Source organism: Nipponia nippon, unplaced genomic scaffold (assembly GCF_047370975.1).
Source record: "Nipponia nippon isolate SJK-2023a ecotype South Korea unplaced genomic scaffold, ASM4737097v1 scaffold_4, whole genome shotgun sequence".
In the NCBI taxonomy this organism is placed as follows: Eukaryota; Metazoa; Chordata; class Aves; order Pelecaniformes; family Threskiornithidae; genus Nipponia; species Nipponia nippon.
In genome coordinates, this window is record NW_028262358.1 from 4768256 (window position 1) to 4792047 (window position 23792).

General features: G+C 42.5%; 2 protein-coding genes across 3 annotated transcripts in view; one reads left to right on the forward strand and one right to left on the reverse strand.

Moving 5' to 3' along the window:
* Positions 1-23792, forward strand: part of BMP2 (bone morphogenetic protein 2) — a 346349-nt gene that overhangs the window by 17356 nt on the left and 305201 nt on the right. The window lies entirely within an intron of this gene.
* On the reverse strand, positions 608-23416 carry FERMT1 (FERM domain containing kindlin 1). Of its 2 annotated transcripts, none has more exons than XM_009476157.2 (15): positions 23322-23416; positions 19443-19615; positions 16394-16627; positions 14732-14878; positions 13926-14139; positions 12812-12914; positions 11110-11217; positions 10073-10204; positions 9876-9925; positions 7141-7265; positions 5991-6097; positions 5030-5251; positions 4233-4357; positions 2398-2539; positions 608-1114 (listed from the first exon to the last, which is right to left on the reverse strand). In XM_009476157.2, exons 2-15 carry the CDS (start codon positions 19591-19593, stop codon positions 941-943), a joined length of 2034 nt encoding a protein of 677 aa, XP_009474432.1. In that variant the 5' UTR covers positions 19594-19615; positions 23322-23416; the 3' UTR covers positions 608-940. The 2 variants fall into 2 exon arrangements, with proteins under 2 accessions (XP_009474432.1, XP_087632996.1); XM_087776870.1 differs by having other exon boundaries at positions 609-1114; positions 19522-19615; positions 23322-23365.

Consider the following 23792-nt stretch of genomic DNA (forward strand, 5'->3'; position numbering starts at 1 on the left):
GCACAGTATCACCGAGTAATCTCTTTGTATTCTGCATTACATACGTGAGATAATTTCTGCAGGCATTTCTGCGTCTTACTCAACTTATGAACAAGTTTAGTTTAGAGTTAGATGTCAGAGTGAAACAGAGTAACAGGGACAGAAAATGGAAAGGCCTGCTCTCAGAGGGCTTTTTAACAAGCCAATAATTTTAAAAAGTACCTAAAGCATTTTTTTCAACCCGGAAATTAACAAAGTTCCTCAAAAGATCAACGTTTTGAATGCAGTTTTGCCAAGATTAATGCTTCGGTTTAGCTGTCTGGTAGCTCCTCGGGCTTTCAGGGAACTACTTAAGTGGGTGAAGGTAGACACCGGTGCTGCATTTTTGAACGTTTGTGTAATCACTACTTGGGTTGTGATAGCTCAGTCTGCAGGACTTTGGAACACTGATGGAATGTTTTCTGTTCCCAGTGCAAGTGTTAGACAACTACTGGAGCTTTAAAATATGTATTTATTCAGCTTTCGTTCTGTTAAATGCTGGCCTTTTTAGCAATGGCCAGTTTAACAGTGGGAGTTGCACGGCTGTAACAGAGAAGAAAATTTGCTGTATAGTATCCTCAAATTACTTGTTCTGGATGCTTAAACGGATTGTTGCAATTAAAAATACTAGATTAAAGAACGCCCAGTGGCTAGACACTGTTTATTTAAAAACTTCTAGCTGTACAAAAGGAAAACAAAGACAATTTAATTTTCGTGCTGTAGATGATGGAGTTGCTGTACTGCATCCAGTGACCGTGGCTTCAGTATTTAACAGAAACTGTAAACAGTCCAGTCACATTCCAAGATGGATTGACGTGTACAAGATTTATTAGTCGGCAATTAATAATCAGAGAGATTTTTGTTTAATCTCTGGTCTTAGCTGTGGGGAGAAGCAGGCAGAGGGAGGAGAATTTACTTCACCTCATTCCTGACCTCCAGTTAATTTATGGAACAGATCTTCGTCCAGTGTTTCATTCTGGTCTTTGGAGCGGGTTGACAAGAAGATGTAGCCCCCGATATACTCATGGATGATTTTGCAGTCTGCGCTCAGACATGTAAAAGCGATAGATACATTCTGGTCAAACTCGATTGCAACCTAAAGAAAATACATACGGCAAAATCAGGAACAGAGATAAGCTGCATCTGGGAAAAAAGAGCAAGTGTGAGAGCACAGCTGGACCACAAATACTGTGATAAAGCAGTACCTGTCTCTGCTAACCAAGAGCTGTAAAGATTTCTGGGTCTGCAGGATGTCGAGAGTGTTTGGCTGCTTGTTTCTTAATTTTCTGTTATGGCAGGGCCCTCTTGTGGTCAAAATCTTGTTGCTTGTTTAGGCAGGCAAGAAAAACGTGCTTTTAACTAGTTTTTCTAATGGTGTATAAAGTGAGCACTGAGAAGAGCAGGAACGGTACTCCTGACTCTTTGTACACTGAACCAATAATGTTTACTACTGTCGTTGTTACGTGCTGACCTTAAATCTGCTTTTCGGGTCCAGGTTTTGATTTCCAACTACTGTCAGTTCTAAAATCCAGCAAACTGAGGTTAATTGCTAACTGTGGATTCTGCCTTTTTGGGGAGAGATTTAAAGGAAACCCAACAGTTTTACCCAGTGTTACAGGCTCTGGCACAGGGAGTACTGCAGGAGAGTACTAGGGATTATATCTGATCTCTCCTGGCTCCTACAGATGGATGCGGAAAACTCTATAAGCAGGAACAGTTTCCGCGCTGCTTGAATTTACATCAGGTCACACTAGTTCTACCCCAGAAACGCACAATTTACAAAGCTGGCTTCGAGCTTTCAAGCCCAAACTCTGCAGTGGACTGCTGGGCAACAGCTGGCCCCACTGCGCAGCCTTCATCAGGGTCAGGAGCAGCCCGGTGTAAATCACACAGCGGAGCTTCTTTCTCAGGACCGCGTACGGACACAGAGGAGCTTGCACCCCAGCCTTGCAGTCTCAGTTTGGGATTTGAAAGACAAACTGGGTTCCTGTATCCTCAGCTTGTATTAGAGACTAAATCACCACAATTGAGAGGATGATGCATGAGCTAGACTATCCAGAGAGTTAAAATGAGATTTTTACTGACAGAGTAGTAAACATAATGGGTTGGAATTTACTTTTGAGTCTCTGTATTTCATCCCATCAAAATCAAGGGCAACTTATAGAGAATAAGCTTGGTAGGAACCTTTTGAACTGGAGATCTTTTACTTTCTGAATTTTGACTACAGACTCCGCTAAGAAAAAATTTAGACAGATTATTTAGTAACATGTCACAACACATTCAAAATCTTTTCACTCTGAGGTTTAAAAAGAGTTTCTGAAAGCATCCTCCAGTGTTTGAAATGCAATGACTGAATGCAGAGAGCTGTTCCAGTTTTACCTGGCGTATTTCCCAGTTCACATTCCACTGCTTCATGTTGGAGAACCTCCATGTTGTGATAGGATCTCCTGTGGCTATATCTATTCGTATCAGCCTGTTATAGGACACCCCAAGCACATCATCCTTTTTGCTTCCTCTAAACCTGAAAAAAACCCCAAAACAACAAACAAAGCCTTTGAGAAGATCTGGTTTGCAGTGATTTCCGTCTAGAGAAACATTTCATCTGCCTTCCTCTGGAAGTGCAAAAAATGTGGGAAAAGTCACAACAGCCCGGGATTGAGGAGAGCTTGGACCCTTCTTTAGAACAGTATTTGTTATACAGCAAAAAGGTAGGCTGGTGAACCATGGTATAAGATGGAAAATGATCAGGCAGGTAGATCTAGCTGCAATTTTTCCAATTCATCGTTTTCTGCTAAAAAATACTGTTCTGTCAAAATGCATGAATTTGATTATACTTTTACTGGAAAAGTGTCAACAATAATTTTCCTTGCTTCATTTCACTAACGTTGAAGCATGTTCTTCTAGTTACAGTCACTGAAATTATATGCGCATGTAATAGGAATAGCTAGGAAAAGGTTACTCTGGTAAAGAAACTACCATCCTCTACATTCATGCTGAAAGTGGAAGAAATCTCATCTCTCTCTGCTGTTAATATTGTCAATATTTTTGATCCTGTTTCTGAACCTTCTCTCCTTAGATGAAGCTGGCTTTTAGGGAAAGAATGTGACCTGGACCACACACAATTTGTGCCTTACTTAACGCCCTCACTGAGATACTGCCCGTCAGTTTGTAGAAATTCACCACAAGGTGTTTTGTCACGGGACAAAATGCAGTTTAGGTGTTGGGTTTGTTTGTTTGTTTAACAGAATTAGTGCTGACAGATGGGGCAAAACGTCTATATCTATGTTAGTAAATTCAGTAGTGACAGGGAACATTCCCAGGCACTGAACTTGTGCGTTCTGTTCAATTGCTAGAAGAGTCCCTGGCAGAATTCTGGCTGCAGCCAAGCAGCGCTCTCTCGATGACTCCCAGGTATGGCTCAGGAGCTGGAACTTCCAGGGACCAACACGATCTGGTAGTTCGCATGAGGCTACTGGGTTTTGGGAAGTCAGAAAGTTTAATTATACAGATGTGGGCTGTTCTACGCCAGCTGGCCTCTGTGCCAAAGAATGGTTCCCAGCTGGTTCAATTTATACCGCAGATGATTCCTAAGCAGCCCTGGAAGAGGGAAAATTAAGGAAGGTGCCTCCAAGTATGGTTGTATCAGTACTTTTCAGTTTTTTGGTGGTTTGTCAAGAGAAAAGAATGCCGGTCAGAACCCTGCCATATTCAAGGTAAGTGTCCAGGGAAACTGCTGTGAACACAGCAGGACCTTTCTTGTGCCGACTGCTCTTCCCGATTAACCTAAAAAAGGGATCGTTTGCTGTTTTCTTAATCAAATGCCAAAGAAATTAGCATTTTATCATATTCCAATGAGCAAGAGTTGGAGCGAACAAATATGTTGCAAACCTGACAACACCAAAACGTGCATTTTTTTTAGATTTTAGTGAGTTTATGTCAATAAGGGTTTAACCCTAGTGATATGTTACCTCAGGCAAAATGCAACAGGTCTGTATGAAGGCAGACATAACGGAGAGTCTCGCTCCAGGAATGGAGCTACTGAGTGGTACTGCTATAGAAAAAACCCAGCAATATGGAAGTTACTAGAATTAAAAAAGGTCCACGGGGGGGAAAAATAGAGAACGTTTCCAGAACAGGGAGTCAAAGAATTTCCTGCAAATCGCTGACTGTGAACACGTTATGGCAGCTTGACATCGCTGTAACAGTGTGATTACCTTACAATGTAGTAGGATAGGCCAAACTCGGGGAGGGACTGCCATGCTTGAATAAAATGCAGCTTGGCCTCCACTAGGAGCATCTGGGATACATTTTGGTGGGCTTCCAGAATACGAGCAGCCAACTGGGAAACACAGGACGAGAGAAAGGTTTCAGTTGACTGGAGAACAAAAATACCCTTGCTTTCACTAAATCAAACAGCGTTAGCTCTGATGCCATGTGCAGACACTTGGTTGTCACCGTTCATGCAGATCCTGATTGGGGACAGATCCCGAGCTCCAAGGGCAGAGCAACACAGGGAGGTCTCAGTGTCTGGGTTTGTGCTGCACTGGGGCTAGCTCCAGCATACTGCTCTGGAGACTGTGTCCTGAGGATGGGCAGGCTGAACTCTTTCGCAGCAAAAGCAGTGGACAAGGGATTAGGTGGAGAGGAAGGAGAGGCACCCAGGTGAGGACAGGAAGACACTGTTATTTAAGACGTAGACGGTAACATCCTGTCCTTGAAAACCTTCCTTTCTTACTCTGAAAAGGCTTTCAGGGATGGTGTTAGCAGGAGGAGAACACGATGAGTGACTTAGGAGGCGGTGTGGGTGTAGGAGGAGTACTTGAAAGAAGTGCCGGAGACCTGTCCGTGTGTTCATTTTAAAGAAAAGGCCTCTTGCTAAATATCAAAGGGACAAATGAGTATTGCAAGATGATTCTACTGTATGGTTTCCAAATGCTGCTTCGATCCAGCCTCACCCCTAAGCAATCATTGGAACCACCCATCCCCAACCACCAAACCATGCTCAGGATACCTGCTTGGACTTGTATTTTTTGGTAAAACGTAGTGAGACGAAGCATTCTGGTTTCATATCTATGCTTTCTGGATCAGAGACAGCCTGGGGAGACATGGTCCAGTTCTTCATCTTTAGAAATGAAAGGATCTTGTGGACCTCAGGATGATAAGAGCTGTCAGCCATCGTTTTGCCTTTTGAGGCTAAAATGCAAGCAGCCATCCACCGAGCATATTGATTCTCCTGCAACAAAAGCAATCGTTAGATATTTTTGGACAAACCATTTATGAAGATGGCTACTGCTCACGCATCTTTCACTGCGCGATAAAACCACTCTGGAGTTATTCCGCTTCATTTGCGTGGACGTGTAGTTACCATAGTACTGTTGTTCTTCCCTGACTGGGCTCGTTCCACCTACAGGACTGCCTTTGCAGAATAGTTAGGTTTTAAATTTTCAAAGAAATCCCTTGGATTGGAATAGATTCCCTTGGAAATGGTATTGCATGACTATTTTACACCTAGTGAACATTTGTACACAATTTGGATTGATACATTTCAATACAAATGAAGGAAACTGAAATTGAAAACAAATCTAAGATCCTTATCACACTGTCCTCATCTGAATGGGGAGAGTTCTAATTAAGAAAAAAGAAGAGAACAAAACCCAAGCCCCAGTCCTCTGAAAGCACTGAAGCAAAATACTGTAATTTCTTTTTACTTTTTTGATAGGATGTTCTTTTTTTCTTTCCAGCAGCTTTACTTGGAAACCGATAATAACATAGAATTACTGTCCTTTTGTCCCCTCAACCATGAAGTATTTGTTAGACCACCACATCATTCTTAAATTTTACTAAACATGTAGATAATAAACTCTCTGCAGCATCCTTATTTTTCTATACAAATTCTAGAACAGGACAATGGGTCTTCTAGGCAATCTGCCAATAAATCTGGAATACAAACCTTCCCTTGTCTTATTACTCACGTTTTCGCATCTTAAATATACTTCATTCATGCCATCAGCAACAGGAATTAGTAATTTGATTCCAAACTTCTTCGCTGCAACATTTACGTCTGGTACAACTTCACATCCTAGATCACAGCGAATCAGAAAGAAATGAATTTATTTAATTACTACATCGCTAACTTTAAGTACTGATCAATACTGAAGAACAATACTTAATAGTTGTTTTTCTTTGAGATCAAGGGCCAAGATGTTCGAAGATTAGGCCTCTTCTAGCCTTTTGTTCTAATTCACTGCCTGGTCTGTCTTGCCAGGGTGATGCATGCTCTGAGCTCAAAGAGCATCTTAGTCAATGTGGAAGAGAAAAGATGCATGTGCTCTCAAAACCTCAGCCTGATCTTAGGAAATGCTCGACGCTTCAGATAGAGAGGAGCTGATCTTAGGAAATGCTCGACACTTCAGATAGAGAGGAGCTGATGAGATGGGCACTTTTGGAAATTTTAGCCTAATTGTCTTGAAAGCCTGGACTCTATTTTCAGAAGCAACTTAGTACTGACAATGGGACGTAGGTGACGTCTACAACAGGGCTGGCCAGTTCAGGGATCCCAGAGAACTCTGGGGACCTGGTATTTCATGTCGATGGTGCTATTACAGGCCTTCTGGATTCACCTGGCTTCGAGGATGCCTACAGTTCCCCTTTGTGTCAAGGGACACCAAGGCTGTGGGCTACTTGGTGAGGTTCCAGTCACCCTGGCTAGTTTTACCATGCATTTATCTGACCTACTGAGGATATGCAGATTGGTATGCAGAGCCATTTGTTCACAGGGGTCAATCTTCTTTTTATTTCAAAGGTTTCTTCTAGGATGAATCCTGGGCATCACTGGTTCCCTGACGCTGAACAAATGATGTCCCTGCAGGAGCAGATGTAGATGGAGGCTATATATGGTGCTGGTGTTTGCCGTGTGTACAGCCGGGGTTTCTCCTCCAGAAGTACCTAAAGCTGGTTGTAGCTATGGAAATCCCCATGCGTGATACAAACAAGGCTCTGGGAAGGTCTTGGAGCTGTCCCTGCACAGCAGCATATAGGTGCAACCTATGGCATTCTTGTCCACTGCAGCATCCAGAATCCTCTACTACCAGTGTGCATTTGCCAAGAAAAGAAAATTCTTACCTTTTAGGTTTAGTTTCTCAATAGGTTCTCCCTGTGCAGATTCCTTGTTTTTAAAATAAGATACGGAAGTGTCTTTAAAGACAAACCAATATGGCTTGATAGCTTTGAGTGACAGCTTCCTGGGCCTAAAAGAAAAAAAGAAATCACATTTGTTTATATTGAAATGCACAAAGTGCTACGTCACTCGCAAATACTACTGTGGATCTCAAATTGCTTTGAGGTCATACACGTGGCTTCAGTTGGGTTACTCCTACTTGTGTCACTGAGGGGGGTGGGAAATGCCTGGAACCAACAAACACCGCCCCCAAGTTATCCCAGGTATGGATGTATTTTTTACCCCAGATTCTAGCTGAATCCCATCTATGATTTCTCCCGGGTTTTTTTCTTTCTCTTCTATGTGGTTTTTCTTCCTTTTTTTTTTTTTCTTCCATTCCTAATCAAAGCCATTCCCTTCTAACAAAGACTAGTTCTGTTTTTTACACGAACTCAGTAATGCTAATGTAACCCACTACTTTGTTCACATGCACTAGAATTAGCTTCAGTTTTTCATAGCTCTTTATCTAGAAGATTTGCACCCATAAAACTAACCTGTAGTCATTAAATTCTAAGGGAGTAGAGACCATCTTTTTGGTTTTATCTGAATATTATCTAACACAACAAAATTCTATTCCTTCACTAATTTTATAGAGGTTCTGTAGCACTCCAAGAAAAGGTAATAGTTCAAACCATCTTCTTCCACTAGGGCAGTGTTATTCCATCTCCTCACCCAAGTATATAGAAGGATATAACCCTCATTTTAATTATTTTACTTAATTTCAATACTTTGCTAATGTAAATTGATTTCTTTCATAGATTAAATTTAAAAATACCTACTTTGGAATTGAGAATTAACTGATAGATACTAATGGTCAAACATAATCATTGTGCCCGCCCCACCTCTCTTCAGTAAGAGATAAAAATCATAACGAATTCTACTAAGAAGAGACTAACAAAGTCACGGGGCGGGGAGGGAATAAAATCCCAGGTTCAGCATATTTCAGGAGAGAAAAACAGAGGTATGAGGACTATTTTAGTAGAGAAATACTTCACAACTAGCTACAAAGGTCAACAATGAAGTTAAAAAGAAGAAAAAAGAAGAAAAAAATAAATTTCACTGTCTAATTAGTACTTCCCTGTAAATCTAAGATGATGGTACAAAGAGTATACAGTTAGCTGGAAAACAGTGACGACTTATACCCACTCTTGCTTTCTCCAGAGCCCTTCTAGAAATCCTAGTTTAGAATCCTTTCTAGGAAATGGTGATTTTTATGTTTAAATTAAAAAAATAACTTGGATTTTCAAAACTGCCAAATGTTCTGGCTTCTAATTTTCCAATACAGTGACATTCTTCAAAAATAAGGGACTATAATTTTTGTAGACTAACAAAATTTTTTTCTATCCAAAAAAAGTTGCTGAAAACTTTTTTGAAAGCTTTTGTTGTTGTTGTTGTTGTTTTTGAAAAAAAAAATCGTAATTCTCCACCATATTGTCACCACCTGGAAGTAGTATTTACTAGTGTGCTAATGTGGTGCATACTGTGAATAAAAGTTCCCTATATGAACAGACCCAGCAGTCTGACAGGCAGAGCTTTCCCATTACGCTTACAATTAATAATTAGATAAGAAAATGCTGTTGTTCCTTTAAAGAAATGTTTTACACCTTACCTAGTTTCTACAATGTCTTAGGTTTAGTAAGCGATTTATCATGCATATAGGAAATTTTTCATGATGAAAACCGCTGAATGCTTTTAAAAGCAAACTGCTCTACTGCTGGGGAAAAATTAACAACGCATTGTTAGAGGCGAGTAACTGACAGAACTTAAAAGGCTTAAACTCCCTCTCATCTTAAGCCACCTTAGTAATTTGAATGTCAAATAAAATTTCTTAATTGGGAATTAATAATTAACCATTCTTAACAGTTAACACCAGTTAACAGTGTTCAAGTGCAATTTTCAGTTTGCTGACTACAAACATGATTTGTCAACAGCCTGAATCGTAAGTATTTGTGCAACAGAAATCTTTATCTTTCTAAACCACCGAGACTGTTTTGTGATAAAAGGCATTACAGACTTGAGGTCACTGCAGTCCTTTGAATAACCCATAAATCAAGATGTTATAGTGGGATCACAGATTTGTACTTCCCTCAGTTTACTTACTTAGGTGAGGTATTACTGGTCTGGTTTACCATACTGCTACTCCAACCTGAAACTCATTTTGATGTTAGAAACAGACTCCATGTTTGGTTAGAAAGGGGTAATTTGTTTGTTTCTTTTGTTAAAAAAATAAACAAATCGCCAGGGTTGCTTTCAGAAATTCTTCTCGGGGAGAGCTGAAAGTTTTTTCTAGTTTCTCATTGGCAAAACCCAGTAAAATGTGATTGAAAACAAAATTGTAGACTCTTGTTTAGAGATGATGATTGACGAGCACTAGGAAATATAAAGAGCCTGGCCTTTTAATAAGCATAAGTATAGCTACCCCAGCACCCCAAGAGCTAGAAAGATTTGCTGAGAATCTTGCTCAGAAGCAGTAAGAGAAAGATTTGAAGAGGATGATGTTAGGCTAGTTAGACCTATTTGGTGTATTTGTTGATTTATAACCTTAGGATCTACTGTTAGATTAGAATGAAAAAATCAAGACATCTCTTGTATGGTTAAGGTTTTTGGTTTGTACGTTTTATTATTAGTTTTAATAACTCACCTAACTAGCCTGAGATTATCAGCAAGTTTCGGGATGTCTGTGATGTCCTCCTATCAGGAATAATTAGGAATAATTTTAGTACAATGCACTTTGTAATCGTCTGTTAACTCTGTTAAAAAAATCAGGAACCAGGTGGGCTTATCAGAGTCAATGCATTTGACACAGTGAAAGCAATTCTGGGATCCGAAAGGACGTACCAAAATGTTACTCGTGTTTCCGCCTTCCAGTGTCACTTCCAGATTAGAAAGTGCAGCTTCTACTTCATCTACTTCTGATTCAGAGGTGAAATCTTGTGCCTCTGATGATAATGATAACTTGCTTACATGATACTAAAATAAAACATCAAATATCAAACAGTCAATATATCAATTAGCAACACACAATCACGGCGTATGAAAATAGGCCGTTTGGTCTTCTGGGGCTTGGACAACTGCGTAAAGTTCTGCGGCACGGAACTATGGGCTGTTTCACAAGAAAACAGGTAAGTCCACTGTGATCTCCAGTGCAATTACTGATAACAGGTTCCTGTTTCAATTGCCAGCGTTTGCATTCCTTCACCGTCTAATCATCCTGTTCTGTGAGGCTGACTCAATGCTAACATGTCCATCCCTAGTACTGTCAGCTCTATGTGCCATCCATACCAGGCGGAAACTTGGCAGCAAGGTTCTGTGGTGTCCCGCAGTGGCCGGCTGTGAATTTTTTGGCAGCTCCGTTTACATTTAAAAGGAAGGAATTTATTATTAATAAACATTTGTGCCTTGTTACCTACAGTCAGGGACTAAGTCACACTAAGCCATGTTAAATTTCTATGTACTCCGTAGTGTTGCTACCTTCATGTGGTGCTATAGCTTTTTTCGGTCTGTTGTGAACATAGGTATTGATGTATTAGAGATGTTTTCAGGAAGAATATGTGAAAGGGTGGTAGCTGGTATGGGAAGCAACGCTTCGTAGTAATCCCCTTCAGAACAAACTGGTATCAAAGTTACATCCCGGGTACGGTTTGCTTTAGATAATTTTAGTAAACGGTTCCATAATTGTATGTGTCAGTTTGAATAATGGTGTGCTGCTACTGAATTTAGTTGGTTTAGCTGATGGATGCTGTTTATTGTTGCTCACTCAAATGGCAGACCCCCAATCCAAACAGAGCTGTTGGCCTGGGCTCTAGCCTAGTCTTGTCCTAGCTTGTGCCTGCCTCTTGAGGAAACAGGTTTTGCAACTTGGATCAAGTACGTGCCTGTAGCGCAGCGAAGATCAGCATTTCTTCCTCTGTGCAGTCAATTTCTTCTAACAGGATGGCCCAACGGGCTTGTTCATATATTTGGTTTATTCGCACTGCATCATACTGTAGCGAAAAAGAACAACTTGTTGTTGTTAATGACCATCAAGATACAGATTCACGACCTGCTGCGGCTGACCTAACATTGGGCTGAAGCCACAAAGGTGGTTTCCTTCCTCCCCCCGCCTCTGCCCTGCTGAATATCGCCATCCTTCTCTTGTCCTAGCTCATGTGATTGTGTGTAGTGTCAGAGTGGCTTGCTGACCCAACAGAAAATTAATGAGAAGTCCTTGGCTGAAGCAGAAGGGGAGATTAAGACATCCCCTTTTGTGGTGGTAGGCCTTGGACTGGCTTAACCGAAATGTGAAACCACACTATGAGAGTGAAAATAATGTGACGCGGCTGATAGGAACGTGATGTGCAACAGCTTGCTACTGCCAAAAGACAGAAACTCTTATTCCTTACTTCCCCTCTTCTGCTCTTGGCTTTTTCGGTTCTGGCTCTATCTTTGCACTGACTTGACATTTGTCAGATCCTGCTGTGAACTGCTTTAATTCACTATCCGTTTTTCGGATAGTGCTTGTTTCTTGTCGTCTACTTGGTTAATAAGCTGAAGTGACTCACAGAAATATTCAAGCCCCAGAGCTGGTGAAAGGTAGGTGATGGGAGGGTAAACCTTGGAGCGTGACCTCTCCCAGTAGTGGTGAGCTATTAAGTTGCCTGAAGCTGTTTTGGGTTATTTCATCCTATGGCTCCACAGCTGCCTGGGGCAAAGAAGGGAAATGTTTGGGCTGCTGACGTTGAGACACGTACTTGAATTTTAGTGGGGATGGCATTTCATCCAAAACCATGCCACCTGAACTAGAAAGTGCCCTTCTGTTTATCTGATGCCTGAAATGAGAGAGTTTTCCAGAATTTACAGAAAATAACAATGTGAAGGCCAAATCCTCTAAAATTCACATTTGAACTCTTGATTTACATTGGTCAATGATCATGCTCTGATTTCACTAAATATATCATCCAAGCCTTAAAAACATTGGCTTAACACAACCACCGTGACTGACTTCTAGTGAAAATACAGGCAAACGAGCGGCAACTTGAGAAAAACATTTAAGTGATTTTTGGAGACCAAGTCTTGTTTTCAAATGGAACTTTTTTTGTCCCAAAAACACTTTTGCTGAACTTTCCAAAGGTGTTTAATGGCTCAGTTATATTGAAACAAATTTGATTTAAGTGCCTGAGTGCTTCAGCCCAGAAAAGCTGAATATTCAGTGAAAGGCAGTGGAACATAAATGTCATTTTTAAGTCCATTTTCAAAAATAGGGCTTATATCTTTACATCATTTAGGATACCGTTGGTTTAGTTTTCCCCTTAATTTTTCTTGTTAAAGAGAGGCAGAAAGTAAACCAGCCCCTCTGGAAATCTGGATAGTTCTGGTGCTCTTCAGATCTCATCTTTACACTTAAGATCTTATTTCAGGTGAGGAACGGTGATTCAGTGTCGAGGGGGGAAAAGTGCAGCCTCAGCTGAGGGGAAGAAGCAGAATTTGGTCTCTGAAGGGCCTGTAACAAATCCTAGCTAAAATTCAGTATCCTTGTGCTATAGCTCCTTGACATGAAAGCAGGCAAACAATGAATAGCAATAAAAACAAAGCTCTTACTTTTGGATTCAAATCAAAGAAACTGTAATATTTAAAGCGTAAAAGAAGTTGATCGTCCTCCAGAATGCCTTGTTCCATAAGTGATCGAGATGAATCTAGCCAGCTGTGGAAGAAAACAACCCACAGATTCATCTGTACAGGAAAAACTATCACACCTGCAGAGCTCCAATGTACTTGTGAAACAAAAGTGGGAACAAACAGCTCTAATTCCTGCCAGTCTGGGGAAAATTCACATAACTTGAGAAGGTGGAACATTCATGTGGCTTTCCAACTTGCGTTGTATAAACACAATACCTACAATCTTCCTATCTTTTTCTCCAGCACTATTCAAAACTTCAGGAGTAGATGCCAGAAACTGCGTCGTAACTAGTTGTGGGGTGACCTATGCCAATAAGATTCTTTCTTCTTGATCTCCAGAAATGCGAGGTTCATTTCAGCCAGGGCAAAAGCCTGCCTGCAATATTTAGAACTCTCGCTTTTCATTTCAGTATTTGCTGTTTTATAATTCTAGCTACTTCTGTTCTCCAGTGAAATCCAATGAAAATATCGATGTCACTGTTAAATGCTCCACAGATCTAAAAATGACAATTCATATTTTAATGCTAGCAAGACAGTCCTCTCAAACACTTGCACCGCTAAACTCCCTAGTGCTCTGTATTCTTCTGTGGTGTACAACAAGCAATGTTTGCTCGTGCATAATTCAGTAAGTCACCTATTTGTAATGCATTAGAGCTTTACTGAATTTACCCACATGTGTATTTCCACTGTCCGTTTAAAGCCTTTAGAGTTTGCTCTGCAAACTGTCCTTTAGCTGTGCCCACAGTGCTAAACTGGATTTGCCTTCATCTAACAACAGAATTTAGTCCAGAGCCTGCACAATTACATCATTCATCACTTTAAAACAAAATTGCCTAACCAAGAATGCTGAATAAGGAAAAAAGATTAAAAAGAGTAAGTATTTCTGAAGCAAAACCTAGATCAAAGCATCTTTTTACGTCTCAATATAGCCATATATCAGGGGTTTGTTTTCAAATGCTACTTTACACTTAAAAAGCTGGATTAATGCTACCCTTGTTAAGCCAGCTAACAAAGATCTCAAGGAGAGGCATCTTACCCTGCATTGAGTTTGGCTTTGTCGGCTAAAGTCCGAGGCTGGTACATCTCCGCTAGTGTTTCTGGAGAACAGATGGGATGACTGAAGGCGAGGATGCTGCAGTTCTGCTCAGTCAAGGGACTGTCGCTGAACCAAGTAATTGTAGAAGAAGCTGGTGTCCCACTGGTGGGATCATAAGTGGGTGTCATGGTTTTACTGTATAAACCTGGACTTCCTGCAAGTTAAGAGAGTAATGTATTATTCCAGGGAAAACTGCCTTTGGACTTAGGTAGTCTACTACTTCCCATCATAAAAGACTAACTCTTTTCTTTCAAGACACTCTCCTATCTTTGCTGTTTACAGCAGGCCTTGTCCTGTCACACCTGAAGTGACCTCAGGGACAGAAGTGCTCTTCCTTGTTCTGTGAGATATCTCAGTTGTGTCGGAGATAGGAAACACATACTTTCAAGCCTTCACTTCTCCTTTTCCATGGAGGTTGCCAAAATTGTTGAACATTTTTAAGAGTGGTCTCACATTTTCAAAGAGCAGCAGCACATCCTGTGTGCAGGGCCACGGCCGATCAGCTGTTTTCCGGTGTAGCCTTTCTCATATCAATGGAAAGGAAAACATTTAAAAAACAACAGAAAAATATTGATACACTGGAGATTTCAGTAACTTCTTGAAGCCGCTAATTTCAGGCCAGCTGTGGCTCTCTGAGCACCATCCTGCATTAAACTGGTCTCCCTGGTTTTAATTGTGTAGCAAAGGATTTCTTCCTCTTTTTGACTTTCAGTCAGGAGAACAAAATCATATTGGTTTTTCATTACCTGATAATCCAGAACTCACTGGAGAGTCGCACAGGTTTAAAATATCTTCTGTAACTGGCTCTTTGCTGTTTTTGTCTTTTTTCTTTTTCTTTTTGAGTGCATCTTCTGATTGCTTCAACAAAGAGAGTTCTTCTGACCGTCTAATATCTACAATGGCAATGTGGGAAGTGAAGCAAGTTGAAACATTTGAAACTTAGCAGCTTACATCCAAAAAAAGCCTATGGTTGGTAATAGCATGTGAGGAAGCTCCATGTTGCAATCTGAATTTTATTTTTAGCAGGTTGAAAGCAGTAGCCATGGAAAATCCACTAATTCAACAACAAAGCCAAAGACTTTGGGCTGTGAGAGTGAGTTTTGACAGGACTTAAGCCTGCCTTTGTAGCAAGCATAACTGCATTTTAGAACACCAGGGAAAAACTCTTTCTCCCTAATGGCTCTGCAGTCACCTTTGAGCATAACAACATCAATGAAATGTCTGACTTACGAATAAGCAAGAACAGAAACAGAGCCACTGTACTTGAAGTTCATGCCTTCTATTATTCACGTAAGAATTTTATATTTTACATACAAGATTCTGTCTTGGCTATACACTATTCCCTAATGCGCTACTGATTCAGACCTGTATTCTCAGTTGCAAACCTGACACACTGTTTCTGAAAAATACTTTTATCCTGGGGTAAGCAAAGACATTTTTGACAGTGTTCACTCATGAGAAAAGTTACAGGGTTCCTGTACTGACCCAATCTGGAAGAAAAATGTGAGTAGAAGTATTTAATTCGGCCAAATGTCAGTTGAACAATTATGGCATCATTTCATCAGAGCTGTTAAATGTAACAAAGACATACTATCCCTTTCACAATCCAGTGCTAGGAGATGAAATTGAAAGCTACATTGTGGTCAATATGAGGTGGTAAATACCTTCTGAAGATGAATGTGCTATTGACCTAAGCTTTGAATATCTGAATTAAAGAATCCCTAAAACTAAGGGATTTGGACGACTCTTTGCAGACTCGACTTATCCCTGTGGATCAGTGGCACGTGGGTCTGGCACGCTCCAAAACCTCGTCTCTGCTTGGAGGTGCTCCATTACTGGGAAGAGCAGAGACAGGGGGACTCAGTGCTGCAACACATTCATGGGCTTGTGTGGGGTAGCTGGGTGTGCCCTGGCCTGAAGAGGCTTGGGCATACAAAAGTTTTGAACGTTTAAAACATGCTTCTTTGGAAGTAAATACATATAACCAATAGGCCAAGTTGAATATCATTAATGCTAGTGAAAGTAGGTGATAAATCAGTTGACGCCAGTGAAATTGCCTACGGTGAAAGCTGGTGTCAGAGATTGATAAGATCAAGCTCTTAGTCAATGGCTTAGAATAAGCAGGACTGAGTCCCGCTCAAGGAGGACAAGGATCCCTACAAAACCATCAACTTTGGATAAACTTCTAACACATTTCTAACACTGTTTGCATCAGTTATCACGAAGACTGAGAACCACTGACATGCACTGGATACTAAAACAAAAAAATCAGTCTTTTGGTCTTGGGTCAACTCAATCAAATTTCTCCTTGAGCTAAACAGTTTTGTGAGTAAGGACTTCACATCAAAACAAAGTCATCTAATAAAATGCTCCAACTTAGCTGCCAGAGGGGATTTAGCTTTACTTACTGAGAATTTTGCAGATGTCACTGACAGCTCTGAATACCACGGAAGAGAAGCTGACTTTCAGTCTCACAGTCTTCATGTTTGGCAAGCGAAGCCGCAGCATTTTGTGCTGCGTAGTAAATAACAGCTTAGCATCTGCCTGCACCCCGCATTTATCGAGTGTCCAGTGGGTTTTCAGAAGCCAACATTTTTTTTGCTCCCACCACAGAGCATAGTCTGACCAATCTTGTGATAGTTCTAGGAAAATACAAAATGGTTATTAATAAACTACAGAGCAAATATACTGAAAAACTTGGTTTGGAAACAGTGCTCTGCAAACAGGAGAATTTATTTACATTAAAGTGGCGACTACAGTTCCTGAGACCTAGACCCCATTTGCTGAATACTTGTGGCAGTCACTGGGAACTAACTTTGTTTTCCCTGAAGAGTTAACCTAGGTGCTGACTGTGGCACTGCCTTAATCTTGCAGATATCCACAGGGAAAGTGCATCTCCTGAATCTGGTGCTATACATGGTCCAATGCTGCTTGGATTATGCTGGGATACGGACTAATAACAAGGGTACCCACTTCACAACTTGATAGTGCAAGCTGAAAATCGTCCCACAAAACCTTGTGTGCCCCCGGATGGGCACAAGTTCTTCCACCATCTCCTGGGAAGCACCACTGAACTGCTCCTCTCTGTGGTGTTAGGAACCAGCAATGAGTCCCTTGAAGTCTTGGTGACACACAGCTAAGGGCCGTTCTCAGCTCTTCTCTGTGGCTGCACAGACTAACAAGGATGCTCACCCGAGTGCAGCCCACTTACGACAAGTTCACAGTGGCAACATTCTTTAAATAATCAAGGCAAAGACTTATTATTTTTGGAATAAGCCCTGTGACAATTAGGAAGGAGTTAACAAGCTCTCTAACAAATAAGATGACCTTCTCTACCGCACAGGATGCAGAAACTTGTAAGAGAGGTAGCAACTTGTAAGGGAGGTAGTATGGGCACGATGTGATACGGTACGGTTAAATCTTTTATTAGTCTGTGCAGGAGGGCAGGCTGGTGTGACTGAGCAGGGGCTGATAAGGGTTGCCTACAGAAACTTCTCAGAGAAGACAGGCCTGCCAAAAGATGACTGTCTTGTTTCACTAAGGTGGACTTGCCTGTGTTTCACTTAAGTAAAAAATGTTGGTGTATTTTGTACTTTGAAAACATACAGATAAAGTAAGGCTTGCTGAATCAAGAACAGATAGAAGACTTTGTTCATGACTTATATTAAGAGTTTTGGAGGGGGAGAACAGTGGCTTTTGTCTGATTGCTCTTGACTAGTAAGCTATCCTGACCTGAAAGGTGTCAAAACCTTGACTAGATCAGCATGAGAAGCACATGCCTAAGGAAAGAGATAAAGCACGGCTGCTCTCAGTTCTGTGGGGAATTCCAAGATTAGATGACTTCCCAGATGCCAATGAGGTGTAGTAGCAGGTAAAGTTTCTGGGTGATCTTGGTCAAGTTGTTTCATTCTTCTGCGTCATTTCTCATTCCTCCTCACCAGCTCCGCCAGGCAGAGGCTATTCCTCAGCGTGTCTATAGCACAGTAGAGTCCTGTCCTATTTTGGAGTTTCTTGGTAAAAAATTGTGCCTCCAGAGAGCTGCTGGCACAAATCACTTAGTTACAGGTTTGCTCTAAATATTATTTAATATAGAAAGCTTTTCGCATTAGTACTAGTTGTAAAAATACTGTGAAAAGTTACTTTTCTGACCCAGTGAGAACTGAATTGCGTGTGTAAATATGCACAGAAGTTGGTAGAAATATATTACAGATATGCTGCCTGCTTTAATGCTGGAAAAAGGATTCCCTGATAAAATCACTATCTCCAAGTAGAGCTTTTCCATCACAAAGGGTTTTCGTGTAAAAATGTCCTTCCATTGAATGGGAGCCTTTTGGAAAGGATATCTCGTGCATCTCCCCTTTTTCTCCTTTAAAACCCGTGTTTGAAAACAAAACCATTCATTTGGCAGTAAGAACTCTGAAATTAAGTCGCTGATTTTAAATTTCTTGACGTTATTTTGCTGAAGGGTTTTGTTATAATCCAGTTTTTCCCTTCTTGCTTGTCTGAAGTCAAGCTATGTAAAAAAGACTAAAGTTTCAAGGAGGTTTTTTTGACTTTTTTTTTGTTGCCACAAATCTTGTATTTCTAGAGCAATGCATAGAAATGCAAAGCTCACAGTGTTCCCGCTTGGTGAGTCTAAGCTAGCAGACAGGTTCCTTTTTGTGTGAAGTTGGCGACTGAAGACTTCTAGATTCAAGAATTCCAGGAAAAAGAACAATACTTGAAGAACGAGTTGCATATGAAAACCCTATGGCATAGATACAATAATCAAATACCATACTATCTTGTCTGTATTGTTCTGCGGCCTCAGAGTGCGAATGATTATTTTGGGAGGCAGCTCCATTGGATGGCTTAGAGTTAAAGAAACCTAGGTTCTCTTATTGCCTGTAGTGCTGGCTTGTTGTGACTGTACACAGGGTATTTTACTTTCATCTCCTAACTTTGACTCGACCAGTCTCTGCTCTTCACAGCTGTTCCCTACTGGACATATGCAATGGATAACACGGCTCCGATTTGGGCTAGAAAGCTACTCTAGCACAAGAAACAGTAACTTCTGAAACGCCTTTGTAACAACTAATCCCGTCTCTTTAACTGCTACAGATGGATAAACAGGGTAGCAGCTATCTGTATCGCCCACCAAACTAGCCACCTACAAAGTCTGTCTGGAAAGGGAGTTGAATAGTTCGTCTAGTCCAACTATATTCACCCAAGTGGAAGACAAAAACAGAGTAAAGTTTTGTTTGCACTGTCATAGCATAGGGGCTTTAGTCACAGACAGGGAGGGGTTCTGGCCACATAAAAACCCTGCGCCCGCAGCACCTACGTGCTCGGTGTACCGTCACAAAGAAGTAAGTGAGGCAGTGCCGTTTCAAAACACGCAGGAGCCTCTTTTGGTAGAAGGAAAGCTGCATGTATTATTTTAATAACACTGTGTAAATTAGTCAGGTCTTTACTCACTGATTTGTTCTACTAATTTCAGCATCAGTCCTCCAATATGAAGGTCCCCTGTGACCCGTAGTAAAAATTCCTTTTGTACCTCTTCATACTGATGATCAACTGTCACCAAGAGCTCCCAGGAATGAGACCCATATTCGCTTGAGGAAATCATTTTGGAAAGGTCTATGTGAGCTCTGCAAAAAAGAAAACAAACAAGCAAAAAGGCTATTTTTCCTCTGCTCTCTGAAATAAATGCATCTCTCCACAGTCTCAAAATACCTCCATGCTGCCAAGACTTGGCAGTGGCCTTGGCTGGAACTTCAGGTGTGTTATCTTGTTACCTCTGAACTAGACTCTGCTCTTGCGATTACTCTTGCAAGATAGTCATGTGGGACTTTCTGGTTTTACTCTGCTTCTCCCCCCCCCCCCAAGTGTCTCCAGCTGGGTAGAGATAGCCCAGTTTTACCTGGGTTTCCCCACTATACAATGCTAATCTTCCAGTCTGGACACCGTAAAGCCTGCAGTTGTGGGTGGGATCTGTTTTGGCAATCTGTCCAGTGAACAAAGGAATTTCGTTCACTGGTACGCTTACAGCTGTAATTTTCACTGCAAATGAAAGTTTACACTTGCTGTTCTGCCAGCTTGGTCCCATGGGACCAAAACCAGAGAGCAGTTTTACCTATTTGGGTAGATGCGAGGGGAGACAAATAACTTTAGTTGCTCTCTGCCAGCAATACCCAGGCACGTAACCGCAGTTTCTGCTGATGGTCTGCTTGCACAGAGATGCAGGCGTGCAGCCTGTCTCAGCAGGGTGAATCGTCTGAGATCCCACCAGGCTCCTGCCGGGACAGGTAAACAGTAACCACGCCAAGCCAAACGAGAGAAGATGCTCAAAGTAGAAGCTGTGGTTATCATGAGTAGAGCTCTGCTCATTACTGAAGAAAGATCATGTAGGTATAAGGTGGTGCTGCAGGAAGGATTTGAGATGTTTAACCAGTGGGAGAAGGTACCAGATGAGTACTCAGTGTCCTGTTAAACTGATCCCTGAGAAACAAGCCTTTGCAGTTGAAGCTTAGGCAGTGAAGTGGATGACTCCCATTTATTGCAGACTTTCAGCAATACCTGAGAACCCAGGCCACAGACAGAGACTCTGTTAAAGGTGCCATATACAGACTGCTTCTCACATAAAAAATAACTAGGATTTGTTTACAAAGACGACTAGAGGGGATGTAACAATATTAACAGATTTCTGTGGATCTTTGTAAAAAGAAGTATTTAGTCAGTTAAAACCCTTAGCCTAAAAATTAGGTCAAAACCAGAAAGATCAAGAACCGTTGTCACAGTGGAGGGGTGAGAGAAGGAATGACCTTCTCTAGGACTGACTGCAGGACAAGACCAGACTAGCTTACGTTACACTAACGTCAAATTAAGCCAAAGGTTAAATAAAGCATGCCTGGAAACAGGGTGAAAATTGAAGATCACCTATTTACCGAATTTATAATAACAAAGCTTTACATTACTGATTAGATAATAAAAGGGGGTTTTAGTGCCAAAAGCTACTACTTCAGGGCAGAGCCCAGTTCAGTGTTCATTCTGAGGTTCCCTTCCGGAGGTGCAAGGAGGCTCTTGCAACTCAACAGCTGGCCTGTGACAGCTTAAACTTACCCAGACTTTCAGGTGTTATTCATGTTTCTTAACGTCTTATGGTTTAAGAATTTCAACAGGAAGACTTTTGATATTTTGTCAAATTACATTTCATGCAGTATTTGTATTATGGAGTCCAACATAAAGTCATCTAATCGTTTCAGTGAAGTTCTTTTAAAATCTCTTCTCAGAATACTAATGCTGTAGACTTGGTTCCTTGAACTCCTTTGGGCCGAGGCCACGCCTGGTGTCAACACTACTGATATAAAATTCGATATCAAAGGGATAATAGAAATGTGGTAGTAATGACAAATTCTACTAATAAGGAAAAGTGGTTCCAAAGGTAAAGGCAATGAAAGTGTACCTGTTAAAGATTAGATTAATCCCCCCCTACGTGAATGACAATATAAACGAAACAATCCTTCCAGCTCAAACCCATTCTTTTAGGGGAAGGTCACCTTACCAAGGAGCTTCACCAGAACAGAGTCCGCCCTGAAATTCTGAAATCGTGATGCCTTATAGACAGCCCTCACGCAGAAAACTGCAACTTCATAATCATATGACTCCAAGAGGTTAATTTACACTGAGGAACAAATAGTATTGTTAATTATGTTCTTGGATGTGCCAGCCTACACCTTTTCACCAAACAGTTACTAAACCAACAAAGGTTGCTACTTATCCAAGAAGTTTGCTTGTTTTGCCTTGGTAAATGAAGACATTATGTTGGACACTGGAAAACACTAAGGCTCTCCCGCCTCAGGGATAGAGCTGGGATTTTGAATTTGTGCTGCCGTGTGCCACATGGGTGTAGGGGCTTAGGTGTGCATTAGGCCAGGGGGTAGCTGGTGGAGGGGAAGGGCTGTGCCTCTCCTGAAGGCACAGCGCCCAAGAGACAGCTCCCGGGACCGTCCCCCAGGCAGGTGAGGCTTTCAGCACAAGGACAGTACGAGGTGTAGAGGACAGTTCTCGTTGCACTGTATTCAGAGCAAAACAACAATCCTGGCTTTAGAAAAGTCAAAATGCCGCTAGTCACTCTCCTAAGCATCAATAACAGCATTAAAAATAAGTAAATCTACAGCTGGCCTAAGCACGAGAACTACATGCTTTCATTTCAGGAGCATGGGTATGAAATCTGGCAGGGGAACTATACTTCTGCCTACACTACAGTCCACCAGAAGCCAGCATTGTTGCTGAAAAGCAGCTGTCTCATCTGCCCTCTTGTGCCAGCGAAAACAGTTGGGAGCCGATCTGGATTTTTTTTATTATTATTTTTTTAAATTTGGTTTAGCTTCCCAGTCTAATTCTGCCTACAATTGCTTGTGCTGACACGGGTGAAAATGAGCAGCCCAAGGGGTGGGTGAAGCTCTTCCTTTCATTCACGCTGGCTTGGAAAACCATGGCCTCAGCGCAGCTAATCCTGGCACTCCATCACTCCCTAAAGCTGCTCTCTTCCCCACCTCCTCCTCAAACCAGGAGGTCGTAGTTCGATGATAAGAAAAGAAAACACAACCACTAGTAAATCTATCCCAGAACGCAGCACGAACGGAGCCTAGTCTCAAAAAAGAGGCAAGCTAAGCACCAAGGACGACTAACTATTGTGGATGAAACCCCGAACGAACACGAACTGCCGGGGCAGGCTGTGCGTACTCCGCGTCTTACAACCTTCGGGTCAAGACTGGATCTGCTGCGGGAACGCGCCCCAGCTCCTGGGCTCCACGTGGGGTGCAGCTGTACGGCCTGGCACAGGCAGATCAAAAAGGCCAGGAACATGTCTTCAGGCTACTGCTGGCTCTAGTCAGGATGTCTAACAGAGCCTTTCAGCCAACACAGCTATAAAAAAGCAGCAGTTACTCTACAGATCGAGCTCTCCGCAAATTTTAGCCCTGAACTTCAAACTTGGTGCGGAAATACAGCAGGATGTTAGTCGTACTAAAGCAGGGAAAAACCCACTTTAAGGTAAAGGGGGGGAAAGCAGGGTATGATGTTTCCCTGCGCGTTTCTCAGCCAGGCAGCGCCCTGGCACCTCTCCGAAGGTGCCTGCTGGGAGGCAAGGGGTGAGCGCGGCGCCAGGCTGCGCCCCCGCCGGCGCAGCTCCGCGGGCAGAGCCGGCGTTTGAGGAAGTGCCGGGCTGCCGCTGCTGGAGTCACCCCGGGGAGGAGGCTCCCCGCGGATCAAACCGAAAATACTTAAATAAATAAATTAAAAAAAAAAATAAAATGGCGAACAGCCCTTCCCCGCGCTCCCTCGTTCACTCACTTGCGGTCTCCGATGGCAGCGCCGTCCCTCGCCTCCCCGCCCGGCTCCCGCTCCCTTCGCCTCCACCTGGCGTCTGAGAGGCGGGAGAGGAGGAGGAGCGGCGCCCGGCCCGGCACCCCGGGGTAGGCGGCCCTCCCCTTCCCTCCGCCCCGCTCCCCTCGGCGGGCAGGTGGGGAGCAGCCGGCGGGGAGCGCTGTCCCTCCTCGCCGGCGGCCGTTGAGGGCGCCGGGCCTCTCCCGCCCGCCTCCTTCCCCGTGATTTCTCCGCTGCAAGCGTGGCAAAGCCTGCTAACTCGCCAGAAGCCTTTGCTCGCCATAGTGGCCACCGCAGGCCTGGGGCTGCTCGTGCGGCTGGAGCAGGCGGCGAAACGCGGCGGTGCGAAACAGCTCTTTCTGGTGGAGGTGGCTGGGCCAGGGGTGAAGGCTGCTGGGGGAAGCTGATAGCTGCCCTCCAGACCAAAGAGTGGCAAAG